General features: G+C 40.4%; 1 protein-coding gene across 1 annotated transcript in view; it reads right to left on the bottom strand.

The window, feature by feature from the left end:
- LPGAT1 (lysophosphatidylglycerol acyltransferase 1) overlaps positions 1-18,969 on the bottom strand; it is an 82,296-nt gene that overhangs the window by 33,004 nt on the left and 30,323 nt on the right. The window contains exons 3-5 of the mRNA XM_084828867.1: positions 18,823-18,941; positions 15,329-15,424; positions 7,268-7,541 (exon numbers count right to left, since the gene is read on the bottom strand). Of these exons, the coding sequence (XP_084684993.1) occupies positions 7,268-7,541; positions 15,329-15,424; positions 18,823-18,941 (489 nt within the window). The remainder of the gene's footprint in view (positions 1-7,267; positions 7,542-15,328; positions 15,425-18,822; positions 18,942-18,969) is intronic.

The following is an 18,969-nucleotide window of genomic DNA, read 5'->3' as shown; positions in this document are numbered from 1 at the left end:
TTTGCAAATTGAACTATAATTGTATAATCATTCCCTTTAGGATTTGGTACACGAAATGCCTGCTCAATATCAAGAGAATAATCAGAGGATATAGAAAGTATCTCATGCAAAAGTTTGTCCACAAAAGTAGACAATTTCACATCAATAGACAAGCTTTTAGTCCCCACTATATGTACGTTGGCTCTCTTTGTATAGGCCTCCAATTGAGAGATTCTGTCAGATATAGTCTTACAAATAACTTGTGTTGTAGTTTCATTTCTTGCCACTCGGTCTTCAAGCTCATTAATTCTGGACTCCATTTTTTTCCTATGACGCATTAATTTAATCCACAGCTCTCTGCATTTCAGTGATCGAATTCTGAATTAAGTCCAGCCTTTGAACTAGTCCCCAAAATTGCGAAGATAGGGTTTTCATCATCATAAATAATTCTGCTAAATCTTGTGTTTTTAAGATTTGACACAGGAGTTGTGGGAGGTGTTGAAGCAAGCCCTTTTCGACTCCTTGGTTCAGCCATTATTTTCCCAATTAACTGACAGGGTTTTTTTTTAAGTCCAGCATTAATGCTTTAATTTAGATTTCTCAAACATAATCAGGTTGGAAAAGGTTGATGTAGAGACTTTATTGGACACAGCCTTCCTTCTCCTTCAACTGTGAACCTCACACCATGTTATCCCTGCGCTACTTCTCACTTCTGGCTCCTCTTCTAAGGACACTTCAACTCCAGCCCAAAGAAACTGGTGCTGCAGAAGTCAGGGACTGTTAAGTATTGGGCTGAAGTGGATGCTCATTGCAGGGTTATGCTTACATAGGAGATGTGCTTATACAGAACAACTAGAGACTGGGTTTAGGCAGGGGAACAATTGATTAAGCTGGTCTGAAACTTAAAGCTGCCAGGAGTCAAAATCCAAAGCAATAATATAGAGCTAATGCAACTGTTCATCAGCCAGACAGCTGGATGCAATATACAAGAAACACACCTATATTCAAATAGAGTTAGCTATTGCCCCCAAACAACTCCTAAAAATGATATCAGAACCCTGTCATTTAAGTGTGTAATTCAAAAAAGTTTTTTTTTTTAAAGCAGACATAACAATCTACATCTTTGGTGGGTGAAAGGCCACCTTTCACCCACCAAAGTGGGCTCCAGTGTGGTTTACAAACATAATATTACACCTATAATGTAATAAAAACACAATAAAACCTCAATCCATACAACTGAAATTAAAACAAAACTCATCGACCAGCTGAAAACCATATTAAATACCATTTCAAGTGCAATTCTATGGGTTGTGCTCCCAATAGACAGAGGGCTCCAGGTTTGGAGTCTTCTACCAATCTTATGCCTTGCTGGCAAGAGCCAGGAAGGGTGAGAGTAGGACAGAAGCGATTTTGCCTCCGTTTAACATACAAAAAGCAGCTAGATAGGCCTCTAAGCCCGTCCAGCTGACTTACTTTTTGATGTGCAGGGAGGGGACTGGAGAGGCCATAGGATGCTGTATATCCTGGCCTCTCCTTTCCCCTCCCCTCCCACCAACACGCCCCCTATTCTCCCTCTCTGACTTCTTTTGCAAGGTCACAATTGCTACCTCGTAAAACAAGCTTTTCATGGCAGCTGGGAGGGGTGAGGGAGGTAAGATCCATGATCGGATTTCCTTCTCCACACTCATAGCTCTGTCTATGGCTCAGAGACAGGAGATCTACAGCATCCTATGGTGCCCCAGATGCTATGTAGCGGCCATAGGATTGCTCTCTAAGTTGAAAATGTCAAGGCAAATAGAAATGTTTTACCCTGCACCTAAAATTTCCCTTGGGAAGTTAGGGCGCCACCACAGAAAAGGCTCTTTCCTACATGCCATCATAATGCACTTCTCTTACTGAAGGCACTCAGAGAAGAGCCTCATCTGACAATTTCAGTGGACAGGCAGGTAGATATGTGTGGAGGCACTTCTTAAGGTATTTGGTTCCCAAGTCATTCAAGGCTTTAAAGGTAAGCACCAGCACCTTGAACAGGGCTCAGATGAATAGGCAGCTAGTGTAATTCTTTCAGAATTGGTGTGAATTGGCTCCACCTAGACAAACCAGTCAGAATTCTAGGTGCCAAATTCTGCACTAGTTGAGCTTCCAAATTATCTTCATGGGCAGCCCCATGTATAATGCATAATAATAACACAACCTGGAGATTACACAGCATGGATAACTCTAGCCTGTCCAGGCAAGGCTGCAGCTGGCGAACCAACCAAAAGCTGGGTGAAGATGCTCTGAACCACTAAGGCTGGCCACCTGGGCCTCTAGTAAGACAAAAAAAGGTCAAAAACTTGTCCATATAAAAATGGAGAGAAACTTGAAACTACTCATACTGTCGAAGTGTGATAGTGAGTCTATTCATCTATAAATCAATGTTGTTTTTAAAAACTGGAAGCAGTATGAACACCAACATTAAAAGCAATACTTAAGCAATACTCTATTAACTTCATTAAAAGTAAGCTGTCTGGGTGAAAAAATTCACACCCTGAAGAATATCAAGAGTTTGCTGTGTATGCAGTACGCTCTTGACAAGATTTATTATATGAAAGGATACCAGTCCCTTATCTTGTACAGTTATAAATCAACACTGTCAAAGAAGGAAGGACAGTAGAAAGGACACCAATGACAGGACCAATGAAACTGCCAAGCAACTGCAATAAGCTCAAATATTGGGCAGCACCAGCCATCAGTGTCAAGGTTTCAGGGAGAAGAAACCTTGTTTGACATGCTAGAAAATAGCCAGACAGCAAAAAACCCACAAAAAACAAAAAACCTCCAAGCAAATCAAATGAATAATGCTCTCTCTTTCCCCATACACTCATACTCCTACAGATGAGATCTAAACTCATTTAACTTGCGGTGTATCTTCATCATACAACTATAATTACAGCATTTTGTTCTAAAAGACTATGGGCAGTATTCAATACTGCTGCTGCTCCCACGGTTTCTGTTGTGCTAGCGAGACCTACCATGAGCGAAACAGAAAATAGTGCTTCTGACAGCAATTTCAGAAATGAGCAGAAATACTCGTTTCCTGGATGGGACAGGTCAGTGGAGCTCCTTTCTGCAAGCCTTCTCCTTTCTCTGTATTGGAGATGAAGGCATATAACAACAAGGCCATATGTGCCTCTCAAGGAAAGAGCATTTTAGACATTTTAGATGCTCAAACAAAAAGTCACTTGTTCATCATACCCCATCCATATGGGGATGGCAGCAGTCCTTAAGGTCTCAAAGTGTTTAGGGCTTTAAAAATAAGAAACAGCACTTTGAACTGAGGCCACAAACAAATAGATAGCTCACTCCCAGTCACCGCCGCTATGTGAGCATAGAGAAGTAACACCATGTCAAGGAGCACCCTGAAGTGATGAACCTGTGATTTAAGGAGGAATGCAACCCCGTATTTCCCTGCCCCCACACCATTGTTCACATAATTACCTGCGCTGCAGCGTGGGTTGGTGTATCATCTGAACCCGGCCCACAAGCATGGAGTGGATTGGTTTGGATTCACCCTACAACACCTATTGCACATTGTGGGTTGTACGGTGGGTACAAAACCACCCCCACCGCACACCAGGCTTGAACGACATGCAAACCTGCGCTGCAGCATGGGTAATTATGTAAACAATTGCCATGCGCATGGCATGTGCGGGGTGAGAAGCCATGATGGCCTCTTTTACCCCTATGATCGTGCAAACCCAACCAGTGTGTCCATATTACTTGGATTAAGTTTGTTCCCACCCATCCACTTTCTTACTGTTGTCAAGCATTCGTTCAGGATTTCCATAGTGAAAATAGTCAAATCGTGCTCTAAAAGTAGTTTAAAAATGGATGTGATTTTATCAGTACACAAGCAAAATCCTGAGTGGATCAGGAGAGGTGAAAGAGAAGGAAGTGTGGGATAAAGAAAAATTCTAAACAGTAGAACACTGAGGATGAGAAGATAGTCAAGGAGGGAAAGTAATACATTTTAGCATAACTGAACAAATACATTACAGTGAGAGGAACTTGCATACCCCTTAGCTTATGCAGAAGGTCTCCTGCCCTCCGTAACACAAGGAACAATATAACCTGAGAAGAGAATTAAACTAAGGTTGCTGACTGATAGGATGAACAAATAAAAACAGGAAAATTAAGTATGAATATGTCAGAGAAATGGAAAATATACAGCTAACTTATAGAGGGAAAAGATAAATAAGAAAAAGAACAGAAGTGTTAATTGCGATGAAAAATCACAAAAAATAGCACAAAATTGTGGGAAAGGAGCAGAGTGAGCAACCTGAAAATTAATGAGGTGGTGGTCATAAAGTAAGAAAGAACAGCTTGCAAAGACATAAGGGGTGCAATCAGAACTGAAAAACAAGATTAAGAAATATGATCGCCAAAAATAAGTGGAGGAATCTGACCAGAGACTAAGCATAAAATATGAAACAGCTGGATCAGAGATGCAGTCTATATGCATATAAAAAATCATCTAAAACAGCTGGAAGCAATGAACAAAGGAGAAAAGCTTTCCAACAGAAAAAAATATATGAAAGGATCAGATAGCTCTACTTCCCAGCCTAGTTCCAAGATAGGCTCTCCTGACCAATTTGGGAAAAGTAACTGGAAGGAGGAATCAAAGAGGAAAAATTAGGGGGTGGTCACACGGGTTAAACATACACCCTTCCCATTCATCTCTTCTTCTCTGCAAATATCCTCCCACCCCAAAATCATTTGTTGGAAGCTCATGGTTGCATTCTCATGTTTCCGCACCTGACAAACAGCAAAAACTGGAGCAAAAAGGCACACAGCACAAATACCAAGTCAAGAAAAAGAATATCAAGGTGAGAAAGGCATCATATGAAAATGACTAGATACTGAAACCATGAAACCAGTCTCACTGCCTCAGCCTTCAGGGACAGGATGGGGAGGTAGCAAAGAGAAAACATCAAACTATCAAAAGAGACACCAAGGAAAAAAGAAACCAAAGTGCTGTATCCAGTTGGTGTCCCTCTGCTGATGGAAGGTTCTTTGATCCAGTGGAGTGTTCCATCAACAGAACAGGGAGAGATGCAATTTTCAGCAATTCTCCCTCCCCTCTGCAGCCTCAAACCAAAATCTGCTCCAGAATGTGGGAGGTGGCATGGGGGGCTGCAGGAGAGGGGGAAATAACCCAAATAACCTCTCTCCATATTTCACTGGCAGAACCCTCCACTGGATCAAAGAGCCTTCTACCAGTGGAGGAATACAAATTAGATACAACCAAAATATGCAACTATTAAACAAAACCAAAAGACAGAAGCAAATAGTAAAATAGGAAGCTTACTCGAAACTGAACTATGGTCAGCAGGAACTGACCCCATCACACTCAAACAAATGCATAAAGAACATAAAGAGTTCGCAAGTGAAAACTAAAAGTTGAAAACTATGGATGGTTTCGCTCATCTTGGATCCTATCAAAGAGCTATATAACATGCCTATAAGCACTAATGCTGGTCACCAGGGAGGGAGGGACCACCCAGAGGAAAATGGCAGTAAAGGTGGGAGCTTCAGACTGACCCAGACATTCGTGATCCTGCTAACTGCCATTTTCCTCTGGGTGCTCCCTCCCTGGAGACCCATCAGGCAAGGGAAAAAGAGGGGGCTAGTCTAATTAAAATGGAGAACGGGGGTAGACATAAGAATATAAGAAGAGCCATGCTGGATCAGAGCCTACCTGGTCCAGCATTGTGTTTGCATGGTAGTCAACAAGATGTTTATGGGAAGTCCACAGTAGGACCTGAATGCAATAGCACCCTCCTGCTTGTAATTTCTAGCAGCTGGTATACAGACTTACTGCCTCTGATACTGGAAATAATATACAGCCATGATGACTAGAAGCCATTGATAGCCTTATCCTCCATGAATTTGTCTAATCCCCCTTTAAAGCCATCCAAGTTGGTAGCCATCACTACATATTATAGTAGCAAATTTCATAGTTTAACTGTGCACTGTGTGAAGAAGTACTTCCTTTTGCCTGTCCTGAATCTCCCACCATTCAGCTTCATTGGGTGACACTGAGTTCTAGTATTATGAGAAGAAAAACTTCTCCCTATCCGCTTTCTCCACACCATGCATGATTTCACACCTCTGTCATGTCCCCCCTTACTTATCTTTTTTTTCTAAGCTAAAAAGCCGCAAACATTGTAGCCTTTCCTCATAGGGGACTTGCTCCAGCCCCTTCATCACCTTGGTTGCCCTTTCCTGCACCTTTCTCGGTTCTAAGATGAGCAGATGGCTCATAATAGTGGTAATGGTAAGAAGGTAGGACGCACATTCAAGTCACGCTGAGCCATGCATCTGAAATACCCCCTGTTGTATTCAAAACATTTTAGATATTCACTGGAAGCACACCTTTATTATTATGGCCAGCTGAATTTCTAAATGCTTTTCTCTGCTCCAAGCAGTCTATGCTTGTAATATGGCATTATACAATTGCCTGGAAATGATTTGTTCATATGAAGAACCACCCCAAAGCTGCAGACACTACAGCTATAGTGTTACTGAAGAGAGAGCATAGACAACTAGGGAGGGGGGGAGAAAGTTATCTCAATTCTTTTTAGGGGAGTAATGGATGCCATTAGTTTTTTAGACTTCATTTCCATGACATTAAGTCGGTGTTTTTCACTTTCCAGCCCACAGGCACCATAGTGGATATCACTGCTCTATGCTAGGAGGAGGAAACGACTCCAGTTGAACTGTTTTAAAGACACCCAACAGAGAAGAATTTTGAATTCTGTAACACTGTAGGTGAGAGAGCTATATATTCTCCTTCTGGCAATAAGGTTTGTAATAGACTCACAACAGGGAAAAAGTCAAAGATACAGAAGTAATAATTTATACATCACTATTGAAAAACCTCTCTCACACTTACTCACAATATCACTCCTACACACATACATGCATGCTGTACTTTATGATGCCAGAACAGTTAAATAGAAGCAGTTAGATGAACCAAGAACAACCAGTTATTTCAGGCATTTTTTAAAAGAACAATTCTCATTTGTTAATTATGGAAGGGTCTGAAATGAATTTGTTACACCTTAGAAGTGTTGCACAAATTTGAATGAGGGTCGAATTTATGAATTACCACAAATCCAGGCTGTAAACAGGTTGGCATATAAAACATGGTATATGAAGTATACCACAGAATAAAACCTGACACTCGTTTTGAGACCCTGATCAGGCAGCTATTGATTCTATAAATGTTTTAAATGATCCATACCTGCTTCTGCAGTATTTCCACCTGCCAGAGTTCCATTTTCTTGCTGAGCTACCAGATTTTTCAGTATTACTTGTGTGGCCCCCAGTCTTGGCAATGTAACATGTGTAAGAAATGGCAAATTGTTTTTCTTGGCAAATGCCTGACTGGTTTCTCTTCTTTTTCTAAGAAAACCACCTTCTGGAAATAATACAATCCACTTGCGATCACGGCTCCTGTAATATCTTTCTAGATGGTCCTGGAGAAGCACAAGCTGCTGGTCACGGTAAGCTTTCCCCTAAAATGAAAATGATAAATGGGGATACCAAAGTAACAAAAATTTAGAACATCTTTTCCCAAAAAATCAGTTATTTACTTGCTTTTTCAAAGAAAATTCCCAAACCAAATTGTCTCAGTTAATATTAACTTTAGGGTTTGGAAGATTCCCCCCCCCCCCAATTTCTATGAAAATAACTTCATCGTCAGAGGTTCTTCATAGGACTACAAAGGACTCCTTCCCACCAAGTGTTTGAGTCAGGAGTCACCAGCACAATGATCCTGGAAAGTGTTTATATACATGAGCACTTGATCAAACACCTATGTATTCTAGCCATGTACTGTTGGATAGGTAATGCAGGCATGGTCTAGGGTAGAGGTGGGCAACTTTTGGTCTTCAAGATGCTCTGGCCTATAACCCACATCAGCCCTAGTCAGCATAGCCAATGGTAAGAGATCATGGGAGTTGTTGGCCAAAACATCTGAAAGGCCACAAGTTGCCCACCTGGTCTTTAGGCTGTCTGCTCACAACCACAAGATTCCTTCCTCATTGAAGGACATGGACACACACACACACACACACACACACACAAATGCACACACACTTACTTCAGACAGTACTGAAGTTAGTTGGTTTATTCAAAGGACTTAATCTCAGGAGAATGATAATAAGGTCAATGTTTATAATTTCTTACAGACTTAGAACATAAGAAGAACCATGCTGGATCAGACCAAGGGTCCATCTAGTCCAGCATTCTGTTCACACAGCAGCCAACAAACTGTTGACCAGAAACCCACAAGCAGGGCATGAGTGCAACAGCACCCTCCCACCCATGTTCCCCAGCAATTGGTGTACATAGGCTCACTGCCTCTGGTACTGGAGGTACATAGCCATCAAGACTAGTAGCCACCGATAGCCTTCTCCTCCAGGAATTTGTTCAACCTCCTTTTAAAGCCATCCAAATTGGTGGCCATCACTACATCCTGGTAGCAAATTCCATAATTTAACTATGTGCTGTGTGAAGAAGTACTTCCTTTTATCTATCCTGAACCTCCCACCAATCAGCTTCATAGGATGACCCCGGATTCTAGTATTTCGAGAGAGGGAGAAAAATGTCTCCCTATCGACATTCTCCTCACCATGCATAATTTTGTAGACCTCTATCATGTTTCCCCTTACCTTCCCTTTCTCCAAGATAAACAATCCCAGCTACTGTAACCTTCTCCCATAGGGGAGATGCTCCAGCACCTTGATAATTGTAGTTGCCCTTTTCTGCACATTTTCCAGTTCTACAATACCGTTTTTTTGGTGTGGTAACCAGAACTGTACACAGTATTCCAACTATGGTCACACCACAGATTTGTGTAGGGGCAATATATTGGCAGTTTTATTCTCAGTTCCTTTTCTAATTATGCCTAACATGGAGTTTGCCTTTTTTACAGCAGCCACACACTAGGTTGACCTATATCACATAAGTTACATAACTTTTTACTTCATAGATAACAATATGTGCAACAACACCTATTCTACTAAAGCAACTTTGCAACCATCTCAGATCTAGCAACTCTGGCTAAATTTCTAGATTTTGGATTCAAAGGGCAGGGGCTCGCGTAACTCAGTGAAGCCATAAGCTATGCAATGCAGAGCCACCCAAGACGGACAGGTCATGGCGGAAAATGTGGTCCACTGGAGAAGGAAATGGCAACCCACTCCAGTATTCTTGCCAAGAAAACCCCATGGAACGTATGACAAGGCTAAAAGATATGGCGCCGGAAGATGAGCCCCTCAGGTCGGAAGGTGTCCAATATACTACTGGGGAACAGCAGAGGCAATTTCTAAGTAGCACCAGAAAGAGTGAAGCGGCTGGGCCAAAACCGAAAGGACACTCAGCTGTGAATGTGTCTGGTGGTGAAAAGAAAATCCGATGCTGTAAAGAACAATATTGTTTAGGAACCTGGAATGTAAGATCAATGAATCAAGGTAAGCTGGAGGTGGTCAAACATGAGATGGCAAGATTGAACAACGACATCTTGGGAATCAGCAAACTAAAATGGACAAGCATGGGTGAATTTAATTCAGGTGACCATCATATCTACTACTTTGGGCAAGAATCCCTTAGAAGAAATGGAGTAGCACTCCTAGTCAACAAAAGGGTGGGAAAAGCAGTCCTGGGGTACAATCTCAAAAATGACAGAATGATCTCAGTACGAATCCAAGGCAAACCGATCAGCATCACAGTAATTCAAGTCTATGCCCCTACCACTGAGGCCGAAGAAGCTGAGGTTGATCGGTTCTATGAAGACCTACAACACCTTCTAGAATTAACACCAAAAAAAGATGTCCTTTTCATCATAGGGGATTGGAATGCTAAAGTAGGAAGTCAAGAAATCACCAGGATAACAGGCAAGCATGGCCTTGGTGTACAAAATGAAGCAGGACAAAGGCTAATAGAGTTTTGCCAAGAGAACACGCTGATCATAGCAAACACTCTTTTCCAACAGCACAAGAGGTGACTCTACACATGGACATCACTAGATGGTCAATATCGAAATCAGATTGATTATGTCCTTTGCAGCCAAAGATGGAGAAGCTCTATACAGTCAGTAAAAACAAGACCTGGAGCTGACTGTGGCTCATATCATGAGCTTCTTATTGCAAAATTTCGGCTGAAATTGAAGAACGTAGGGAAAACCACCAAACCATTCAGGTATGACCTAAAATCATATCCCTTATGAATACACAGTGGAGGTGAGGAATAGATTTAAGGGATTAGACCTGACAGACAGAGTGTAGCAAGGAGAGATAAGAAGGACTTCTTAAATGAACAATGCAAAGAAATCGAGGAAAACAATAGAATGGGAAAGACTAGAGATCTTTTCAAGAAAATCGGAGATATCAAGGGAACGTTTTGTGCAAAAATGGGCATGATAAAGGGCAAAGAAGACAAGGACCTAACAGAAGCAGATGAGATTAAGAAGAGGTGGAAAGAATACACAGAAGAACTATACAGGAAAGATCTTAATGTCCCTGATAGCCATGATAGTGCGGTCACTGAACTTGAGCTGGACATCCTAGAGAGTGAAGTCAAGTGGGCCTTAGGAAGCATTACTAACAACAAAGCTGGCGGAGATGACAGTATTCCAGCCGAGCTATTTAAAATCCTAAAAGATGATGCTGTTAAAGTGCCGCACTCAATATGCCAACAAATCTGGAACACTCAACTGTGGCCGCAAGACTGGAAAAGGTCAGTTTACATTCCAATTCCAAAGAAGGGCAATGCCAAAGAGTGTTCAAACTACCGTACAATTGCGTTCATTTCACATGCCAGCAAGGTTATGCTCAAAATCCTACAAGCTAGGCTTCAGCAGTATGTGAACCAAGAACTACCGGAAGTACAAGCTGGGTTTCGAAGAGGCAGAGGAACTAGAGATCAAATCACCAACATTCGCTGGATCATGGAGAAAGCAAGAGAATCCAGAAAAAGCCTCTTTCTGCTTCATTGACTACGCTAAAGCCTTTGATTGTGTGGATGATAACAAACTCTGGCAAATTCTTAAAGAGATGGGAGTACCAGACCACCTTACCTGTCTCCTGAGAAACCTGTACGAGGGTCAAGAAGCAACAGTAAGAACCAGACATGGAACAACTGATTGGTTCAAAATTGGGAAAGAAGTACGACAAGGCTGTATATTGTCGCCCTGCTTAATTTATATGCAGAGTACATCATGAGAAACTCTGGGTTGGATGAATCACAGGTCGGAATTAAGATTGTCGGGAGAATTATCAACAACCTCAGACACGCAGATGATACCACCCCAATGGCAGAAAGTGAAGAGGATCTAAAGAGCCTCTTGTTGAAGGTGAAAGTGGAGAGTGCAAAAGCTGGTTTGAAACTCAACATTAAAAAAACGAAGATCATGGCATCTGGCCCCATCACTTCCTGGCATATAGAAGGGGAAGAAATGGAAGCAGTGACAGATTTTATTTTCTTGGGCTCCAAGATCACTGCAGATGGTGACTGTAGCCATGAAATTAAAAGACGCTTGCTCGGCACACCTAGACAGCATAGTAAGAAGCAGAGACATCACCTTGTCGACAAAGGTCCGTCTAATCAAAGCTATGGTTTTCCCAGTAGAAACGTATGGCTGTGAGAGCTGGACTATAAGGAAGGCTGAGCGCCGAAGAATTGATACTTTTGAACTGTGGTGCTGGAGAAGACTCTTGCGAGTCCCCTGGACTGCAAGGAGGTCAAATCAGTCCATCCTAAAGGAAATCAACCCTGAGTGCTCATTGGAAGGACAGATGCTGAAGCTGAAGCTCAAATATTTTGGCCACCTAATGCAAAGAGAAAACTCCCTGGAAAAGACCCTGATGCTGGGAAAGACTGAAGGCAAAAGGAGAAGGGGACGGCAGAGGATGAGATGGCTAGATAGCATCACCGATGCAATGAATATAAACTTGAGCACACTCCGGGAGAGAGCAGAGGACAGGAAGGCCTGGCGTGCTATGGTCCATGGGGTCACGAAGAGTCGGACACGACTTAATGACTGAACAACAACAACAACACTGTAGCATATTTTCCAGGCAGTAACAATCCAGTACTGCCACTGCTCCTCTGCTCATTCTGTTGTGCCTGCAGGACCAAATGCTAACACAACAGGAAGCTACCTCTGAAACAAGCTGAAATTCTCATTTCCAGGCGAGGCGAGGCCAGTGGAGCTTCTATACAGATCATTTAATTTTAACCTGGTTACTTTGAGATAAAGTTAGTATTTATCTCTTTAAAAATAAAGAACAAAATGTTATTCATCAATTTTTATCCACCTGGTTCCAATCTCCAGTTTGTCACGAAACTTGCTGGGTAATCCTGGACTATCAACCTAACCTACCTCACTGTGAGGTTGCAAGGTCAGTGGGAAGATTCATGTAGGCATCCCTGAGCTCCTTGAATGAAGGGTGGGATTAAAAAGTAACTACTACCAGGTAACTTGTTGATAATAAACATGATAAATACGATAATAAATACAAATCAATATGCAATACTTAGAATCTCTCCACATATAAACATTTAGTCAAGGATATGGAACATTCAAACCGTTCAATAATGTAATTTGAGAAAGAACCCTAAGTGTCACTCTAATGAAAAATTGAAAGCCAAGTTTTAAAAGTAAAATAGGTTAATACCCTAACTTTGTTCATTTCTCCCTTCAAAGCATATTCTCCCTAGAGGCTCTCTTTACTTTTGACATTAACAGACAGCAATCTAGTTTTCGTAGGATAGAAATTATACTGGGCATGATTAGAATCTTCATTCCAAAGAAGACTTTATATTTGTCTGGACCTATTAGTCTACAAAAACCTATGTACTACATTCCTAGTAGGATTAAATTACTTGATCCCACTGAATACACTGAGACTCATTTGAAAAGAAAGGAGGTTACCATTCATTCAACAGACAAGATTAAAGTTCATGTTTACCTTTCCCCCCTCCTGTTTATGCCATGCCATTTTGAGCCTAGAAAATACTTTTCAGACATACCTGAAGCATGCCATATATCTGAGCCATGTTAAATAAATGAAGGCAATGAATTTCAGATATAAAACAACATGTAGAACACTAAACTGCTATTCTGCATTAATTAAGGGGGGCCACTTCCAGAAGAGAAAGTATGTGGAGAAATCGAGAGAAGCCATATGTCAGTGACAGAGCACACATTTTGCAGAGTGAAAGTTCCAGATTCAACCCCTAGCATCTCCAGTTAAAAGGTTCTGAAGGATCACCACTGGGAAAGACTTCTGCCAGTCACTGTAGGAAGTACTGAGCTAAGGTAGTTGTGCAGATTTTTTAAACAGTTTCTACTTCACAGGTAGTTGTGCAGATTTTTTAAAAAGTGGTGGTGGGGGGGGGGGAGAATTATATATGCCAACCTTCCTTGGAGGAAGTGCAGGAAATTATTTGATTTTATCTAACCCCCCCGCCCCCCGCCGCTCTGCCAAAAAATGGCAAGGCAGCTTCCAGCTTATATATTTACAAGAAGGACCTGCAACAAAATATTGCTGTGTGGAGTGCTTCTGTTCAGTATTTCAGTCACTCAGCCATGTCCTCCTCCATAACTCTCCATTTCATTCACCTCCCAACCAATTTTCACACACACACACCCCCCACGGCTATACAGCATGCTCATTCCTCAATGGGCTGATCTTGGGTTCCCCCCATTAGGGTTTCTAAAGTTTTTTTGTACTTCTGTAAACCTTGGATTTCACAGAATCTGAGCCTGTTAATACATCCCTCTTCTATGGGGATGGTACTGTTTTAGGTACATAAGCAACTGAATATCCGAAACAGAGAGAATTAGATCTATATAAAAACACAAAATCCCAATTCTGCACTTCATACCGATTCTGCAAATTAAATATATTTACTTATTTTGCATTATCCTCCTTTTGCTAGTCGTGAGGTGAAGCAAAGAGCTAGATAGGGCACTGAAATCCTAGCACCTCCCTCCCTACCCAAACTACTAGATATCTTGCTTGGCCCCTGCTATGGTCACTGAACGCTCATTATGTTATTACCCACATACTTTCAAACCTATCTGCATATTCATAAGAGCTAGATGCTTTTTTAAAAAACAAGAAAGAAAGCTGAGATTCTCAGGAAGCTAAATGCTGTATCGAATAATATGTTTTTTTGGGGGGGGATATGCACAGCCTCGGTTATGATTATGTAACCTTATGATTTGCTAATCTAATGATAATTACATGAAGACATTCATCCTGAAAAGACTATAAACCTACTAAAGTTGTCAGATCTGGGAAACTCTGCTTATTTTTCTACTGTGCAGGTGAAACTGACAAATTTGCTGTCTTGTTTTAAATCTGTATTTTAAATCTCTGCATTACTGCTAGGTTTTATTCTGGTTATACTTTTATATTGTAGTTTTAAGCTTTTATATTGTTTTATACTGTACCTTGAGGTTTTAATTTTTGTGACCCACCCAGACAGCTTTCGTTATGGGGCAGTATAGAAATGCAGTAAGTAAATAAATAAATTTGTAAGTTTCACAAGGTTGATTTATGGGAAGCAGAGATATGGTTTCTGAGCTGTACAACTGAGCAAGAACCCCAGCAAGAAGCAAGGATCTGAGAATATATACTACAAAAGGTTGCCCATTGACAGTCTCACAGCTTTACCTACAAACGCATGGATCTATCACATAAATATGGAATGGGAATTTTGGTACATAATCAAATTTGGGGCACCCTGATCATTTTAGGAAGCAAAAAGCCCTAACCCTCTGTGGTTCCAAGAAGAGTCTGGAAAAACAGGCAGTGTCTAATATATAGAAGCTATAATGCCAAGCAATGAGTTGGTGTTATGCAAAGAAGGCTCAGGCTCACATGCTTGTGCACCAAAGATTAGAAGCTACTGAACCCAGGTTGTGGCAAGCCATAGTTTGCCATGCTGTCCAAACCCAACAAACCAAGGTTTGTGGCAAACCAAGATCAGAAGATTCTAAGCTTGGTGTGCAATGGGAGGCGGGAGTGTGTGAGCCAGAGGCTTGTGCCTGCTCGTAACAACAAACCATGGTGTTGTGAAAGCTGTTGTCAAGTTTTTCACGTACATCTATCTCCCCACATTCTCCTTGATCTTCTATGACTCTGAAACATTAATTTGGAAATGAACAATTTGTTCAGTGCTGAGGTCCACTGTAGAAATATTTTAGATATTTTGGCTATCTGCCATAGCAAATTATATAGCAGAATATCTGAAAAGCAAATTATGCCTCTAATACATTATTAGCCATTACCTGTCTTATAAAGAAGTCTCCATGAATTAGAGATACAATTCCAAAGTTTGTATATTTAAAAATATGATCCATCAGCCACATCATCTGACGAACAACCTGGGAAAGTTCAGATAAGAACTTGTCAGTGCATTCTGCATACAAAGAAAAACAATTTCAGAAACAGGCTGCTATATTTAATATCTACAGCTACACGCATTCACACACACGTGTACGTGTCTGCATGTGCTTTCCAACAAATATACAAGCCAATATATGAAAGTGGACAGAAATCCATTTTTCTTACTAAGTAGAAGATTAAATATAAATGCTGCCCTTTGAGATACTCATGTACAAATGTTACCATTAAAAGCCTATTAGCTTTCAATAAGGGCTTATTTGCAGGATCATAATTTAGCAGCATGCTATTTCCACCCCATCTCTACATTCTTCACATTCTTCCCCATTTTCATTTTACAGAAAAACAACAGATTTGATTTCTGTTTGTTAATCACCTTGGGAAATTCTTATTTTTTAAAAAGCCACTTCCAATTATCTATTAAAGGTGTTTAACAGCAATGAGTTTAAATAATCCTTATTTTCAATTGAACTTTTCCTTTGAGTTCATGCTTTCTCTCTTGCAAGAGAGAGCACAAGGGAATATACAAGAAAATTCCAAGTGAAAATAGGCTTTCCAGAAAACAAACTATACAAGAATAGCACCTATGCAATGAAATATATTAATCATATTTTTAACTGTATGAATTATTCTGATTTAAAAAGGAGGAGGCATCCACTTAGAGCATATGTGGGGAACCTACGATCTTCCAAATGCAGTTGGACTACAACTCTCATCATCACAACCCTTGGTCATGGTGATTGTGGCTGATGGGATTTGGAATCCAACAACATTTGGAGGCCTGCAGCTTTCCCACCCCTGATTTAGAGAGTATTTAATTTTAAAATACCTGTGCAGATGTACAATTTGGGAAGCAAGTTTTGAAATACAAAATCTCTGGCAAGGAGTAAGTCAATGTCCCTATAGCTACCTGAAACATGCCTTTACACGTTCTATCTATTATATTTGTAGCATCTTTGAATAATACAAATTTCCTACACAGAAAGTACTATCTGATAAGAAAATCTGAAGACCACATTAAGAAGTTACATGTGTCACTTGCCCACATCTGCTTTGCTGCACGTATAAGTGATGGGGAACTATGACCATCACCACCAGCTTCCCTGGATACAAATCTGCAGTGAAAAGGGACACATGCAAGAATGTTCATGCTTTTTCCTGTAAGAAAGCACATTGTGTCTAGGCAGTTTCTGTGCAGGAAATTCATAGTATATAAATAGGTTCCCAAATTGTGAGCCTTCTGGACAGAAAATTCAGGATCTTCATTAATCCAGTTATTGATCAACATCCAGCCATTCCACCTCAAAGTAATATTCTAAAGCTGTGAACAAGAAATCCATATTTTGTGGTGTACATTTCTCCCATTAGAAAAGAAACAATAACTGTATTAAGCGTACAGTTAATACATAAAACACAAAGAGAATTACATATGTCTGTGTGACGGTGTGTCTGTGTGCTGTAGTAAATATAGTGCTGCCACTTGTGCTGGCTAAATGTCTTATTCTGATATGAGAAAATAAATGTAATCAAAATGAATCTAGTTCTAAAACTTATATAATACAATTGCATTTGTTAAAGTAATTTTAAGAGCATTTAATTATTTCCTTATTTATTTATATTTAGGGGTCACCTCTCTATCCCAAAGAACCGTACAACATTTTAAAGACAGACAGTTACAAGAGTTTAGATAAGATTATACCTAGCTTATTTTTGTTCCCTCAAACAACTTTCTGTTCCTATCCTTGATTTTCAGTGTTATGGATCAGTGGTAGCACATATCGCTTTGCATGCAGAAGATCCTGGGTTCAATCTGTGTTATCTGCAGCTACAAGATGCTAGGAGAAACCTAAGAATAAAGCCCCGGAGAGCTGCCAGTCAGAGCAGACAATATTGGGCTAGATGGACGAAAGGTCTGACAAGGCAATTTCCAAAGTACCTACATGTTTTATTGGTATTATTTATTGAATGAACAGTTAGTATTTCATTATTGTTTAAGAGACAGGTTAACTTAATTTAGCTTAAATCTTGCCCTACTGGTATATGATACAAAATGATACTATAATTAAAAGATTTATAAGCTGTCTATTTAGAAAGTACCCTCTGAAGGCAGCACAGAATTTTAAAACCACAAAACAAAACAATGATAAAAAATAATAAAAATCAAAATGAACAATTACAATGGTATAGCACCATATGCACAATGGCACTCAATGAAGTCCTAACTCAAGTCAGAGGCCAAGGTAAACAGGTAGGTCTTTAGGGCCCACTTGAAGGCCTGTAATGATGGAACCTGGTGGACATCTGTTGGAACTGCGTTCCACAAGCAGGGAGCAACTACTAAGAAGGCCCTATCCCTTGTGCCCACTAGCCTAATTGCTTAGACAGTTGGGCACACAAGCAGGGCTGCTGATTCTCCCTAAGATGAGTAGATGGAAATGAAACGTAAAGCTGAGTGTCATCTGCATACTGATAACACCTCAGTCCAAACCTCTGAATGACTTGCCCCAGCAGTTTAATGTAGATATTAAAAAGCATAAGGGACAAAACAGAACCTTGTAGAATCACACTGAAATTGAAAACAATTTCGTTTTAATATTAACTTTCAAAAAAATGTCCTGACACATCCATTTTTAATAGTTCAGATATCTTTTCAAGTACATGGTTAGCATGTATACAATTATATAGCCTTGTGCTAAGTAGAAATAAAATTAAATACTAAAGCAAATGTTCCTGATTTTAAAGTCAAATCTGTCTTAAGCTACAATCAGCCTCAGAAGTAGAGATCATAATCATTCCCAAACAATTACTGTTCGCAGACCAGCTCTCACTATCAAAACTGAAGATAATGGTGAAGTGCACTGTTTCTATTTCATCATCTATATGCAGCGTTAAGATATAAGAATATTTTATAATAAAAGACTAGAGCAATGAATTGTGTTCTATGTGGCAGCCATTGTTTCCAGTACACAAAAGCAAAAATAAAGAGTGTTTTTACTTTCCTTGAATGCCCATTCTTTTGTATTTGGGGCAACATTAACTATGCAATTTAAACAACTCTGCTGACAAGCAAAAGTTAAATATTTATTTGCGCTTTCCCCTGAATCCTTTACTTTCCTGGGCCACCTGAACTGTTTTAAACATTTTCTGGCCTGCAAACACCTGTGGTATTTGTGTGCCCTTCTTCCAAGGCATTTGCAGGATGTGGGCTAAACTGTAGGGGAGAAGGGGCATTAAAATGTTGGATGGATATAGATTTGTGTCCCAGAGCTGAGTACTTTCCACTGCCAAAAGTCCATGTGCCTTCCATTGTTACAGTCCTGAGAAAATTCCAAGAGGACCTGTCCAGGATATAGCAATGGTACATACAAAAACAGCATACCGTGCCTTTGTCCTGAAGGCACATCATTAGAGTACAAACATCTCCTGTTGCCTGATGGTTCACCAGCATCACAGCTTCATCTTCTGATATTGTTTTAACATCATCTCCCCATTCCATGACTGTTTAAAAAAGAGGGAAAGAAAGAAA

The sequence above is a fragment of the Heloderma suspectum genome, chromosome 1, assembly GCF_057233095.1.
Source record: "Heloderma suspectum isolate Gila_16-S chromosome 1, 16-S_ref, whole genome shotgun sequence".
Lineage (NCBI taxonomy): Eukaryota > Metazoa > Chordata > Lepidosauria > Squamata > Helodermatidae > Heloderma > Heloderma suspectum.
Note: the sequence above shows the minus strand (reverse complement) of the source record. Positions and strands in the feature narration are given on the sequence as shown.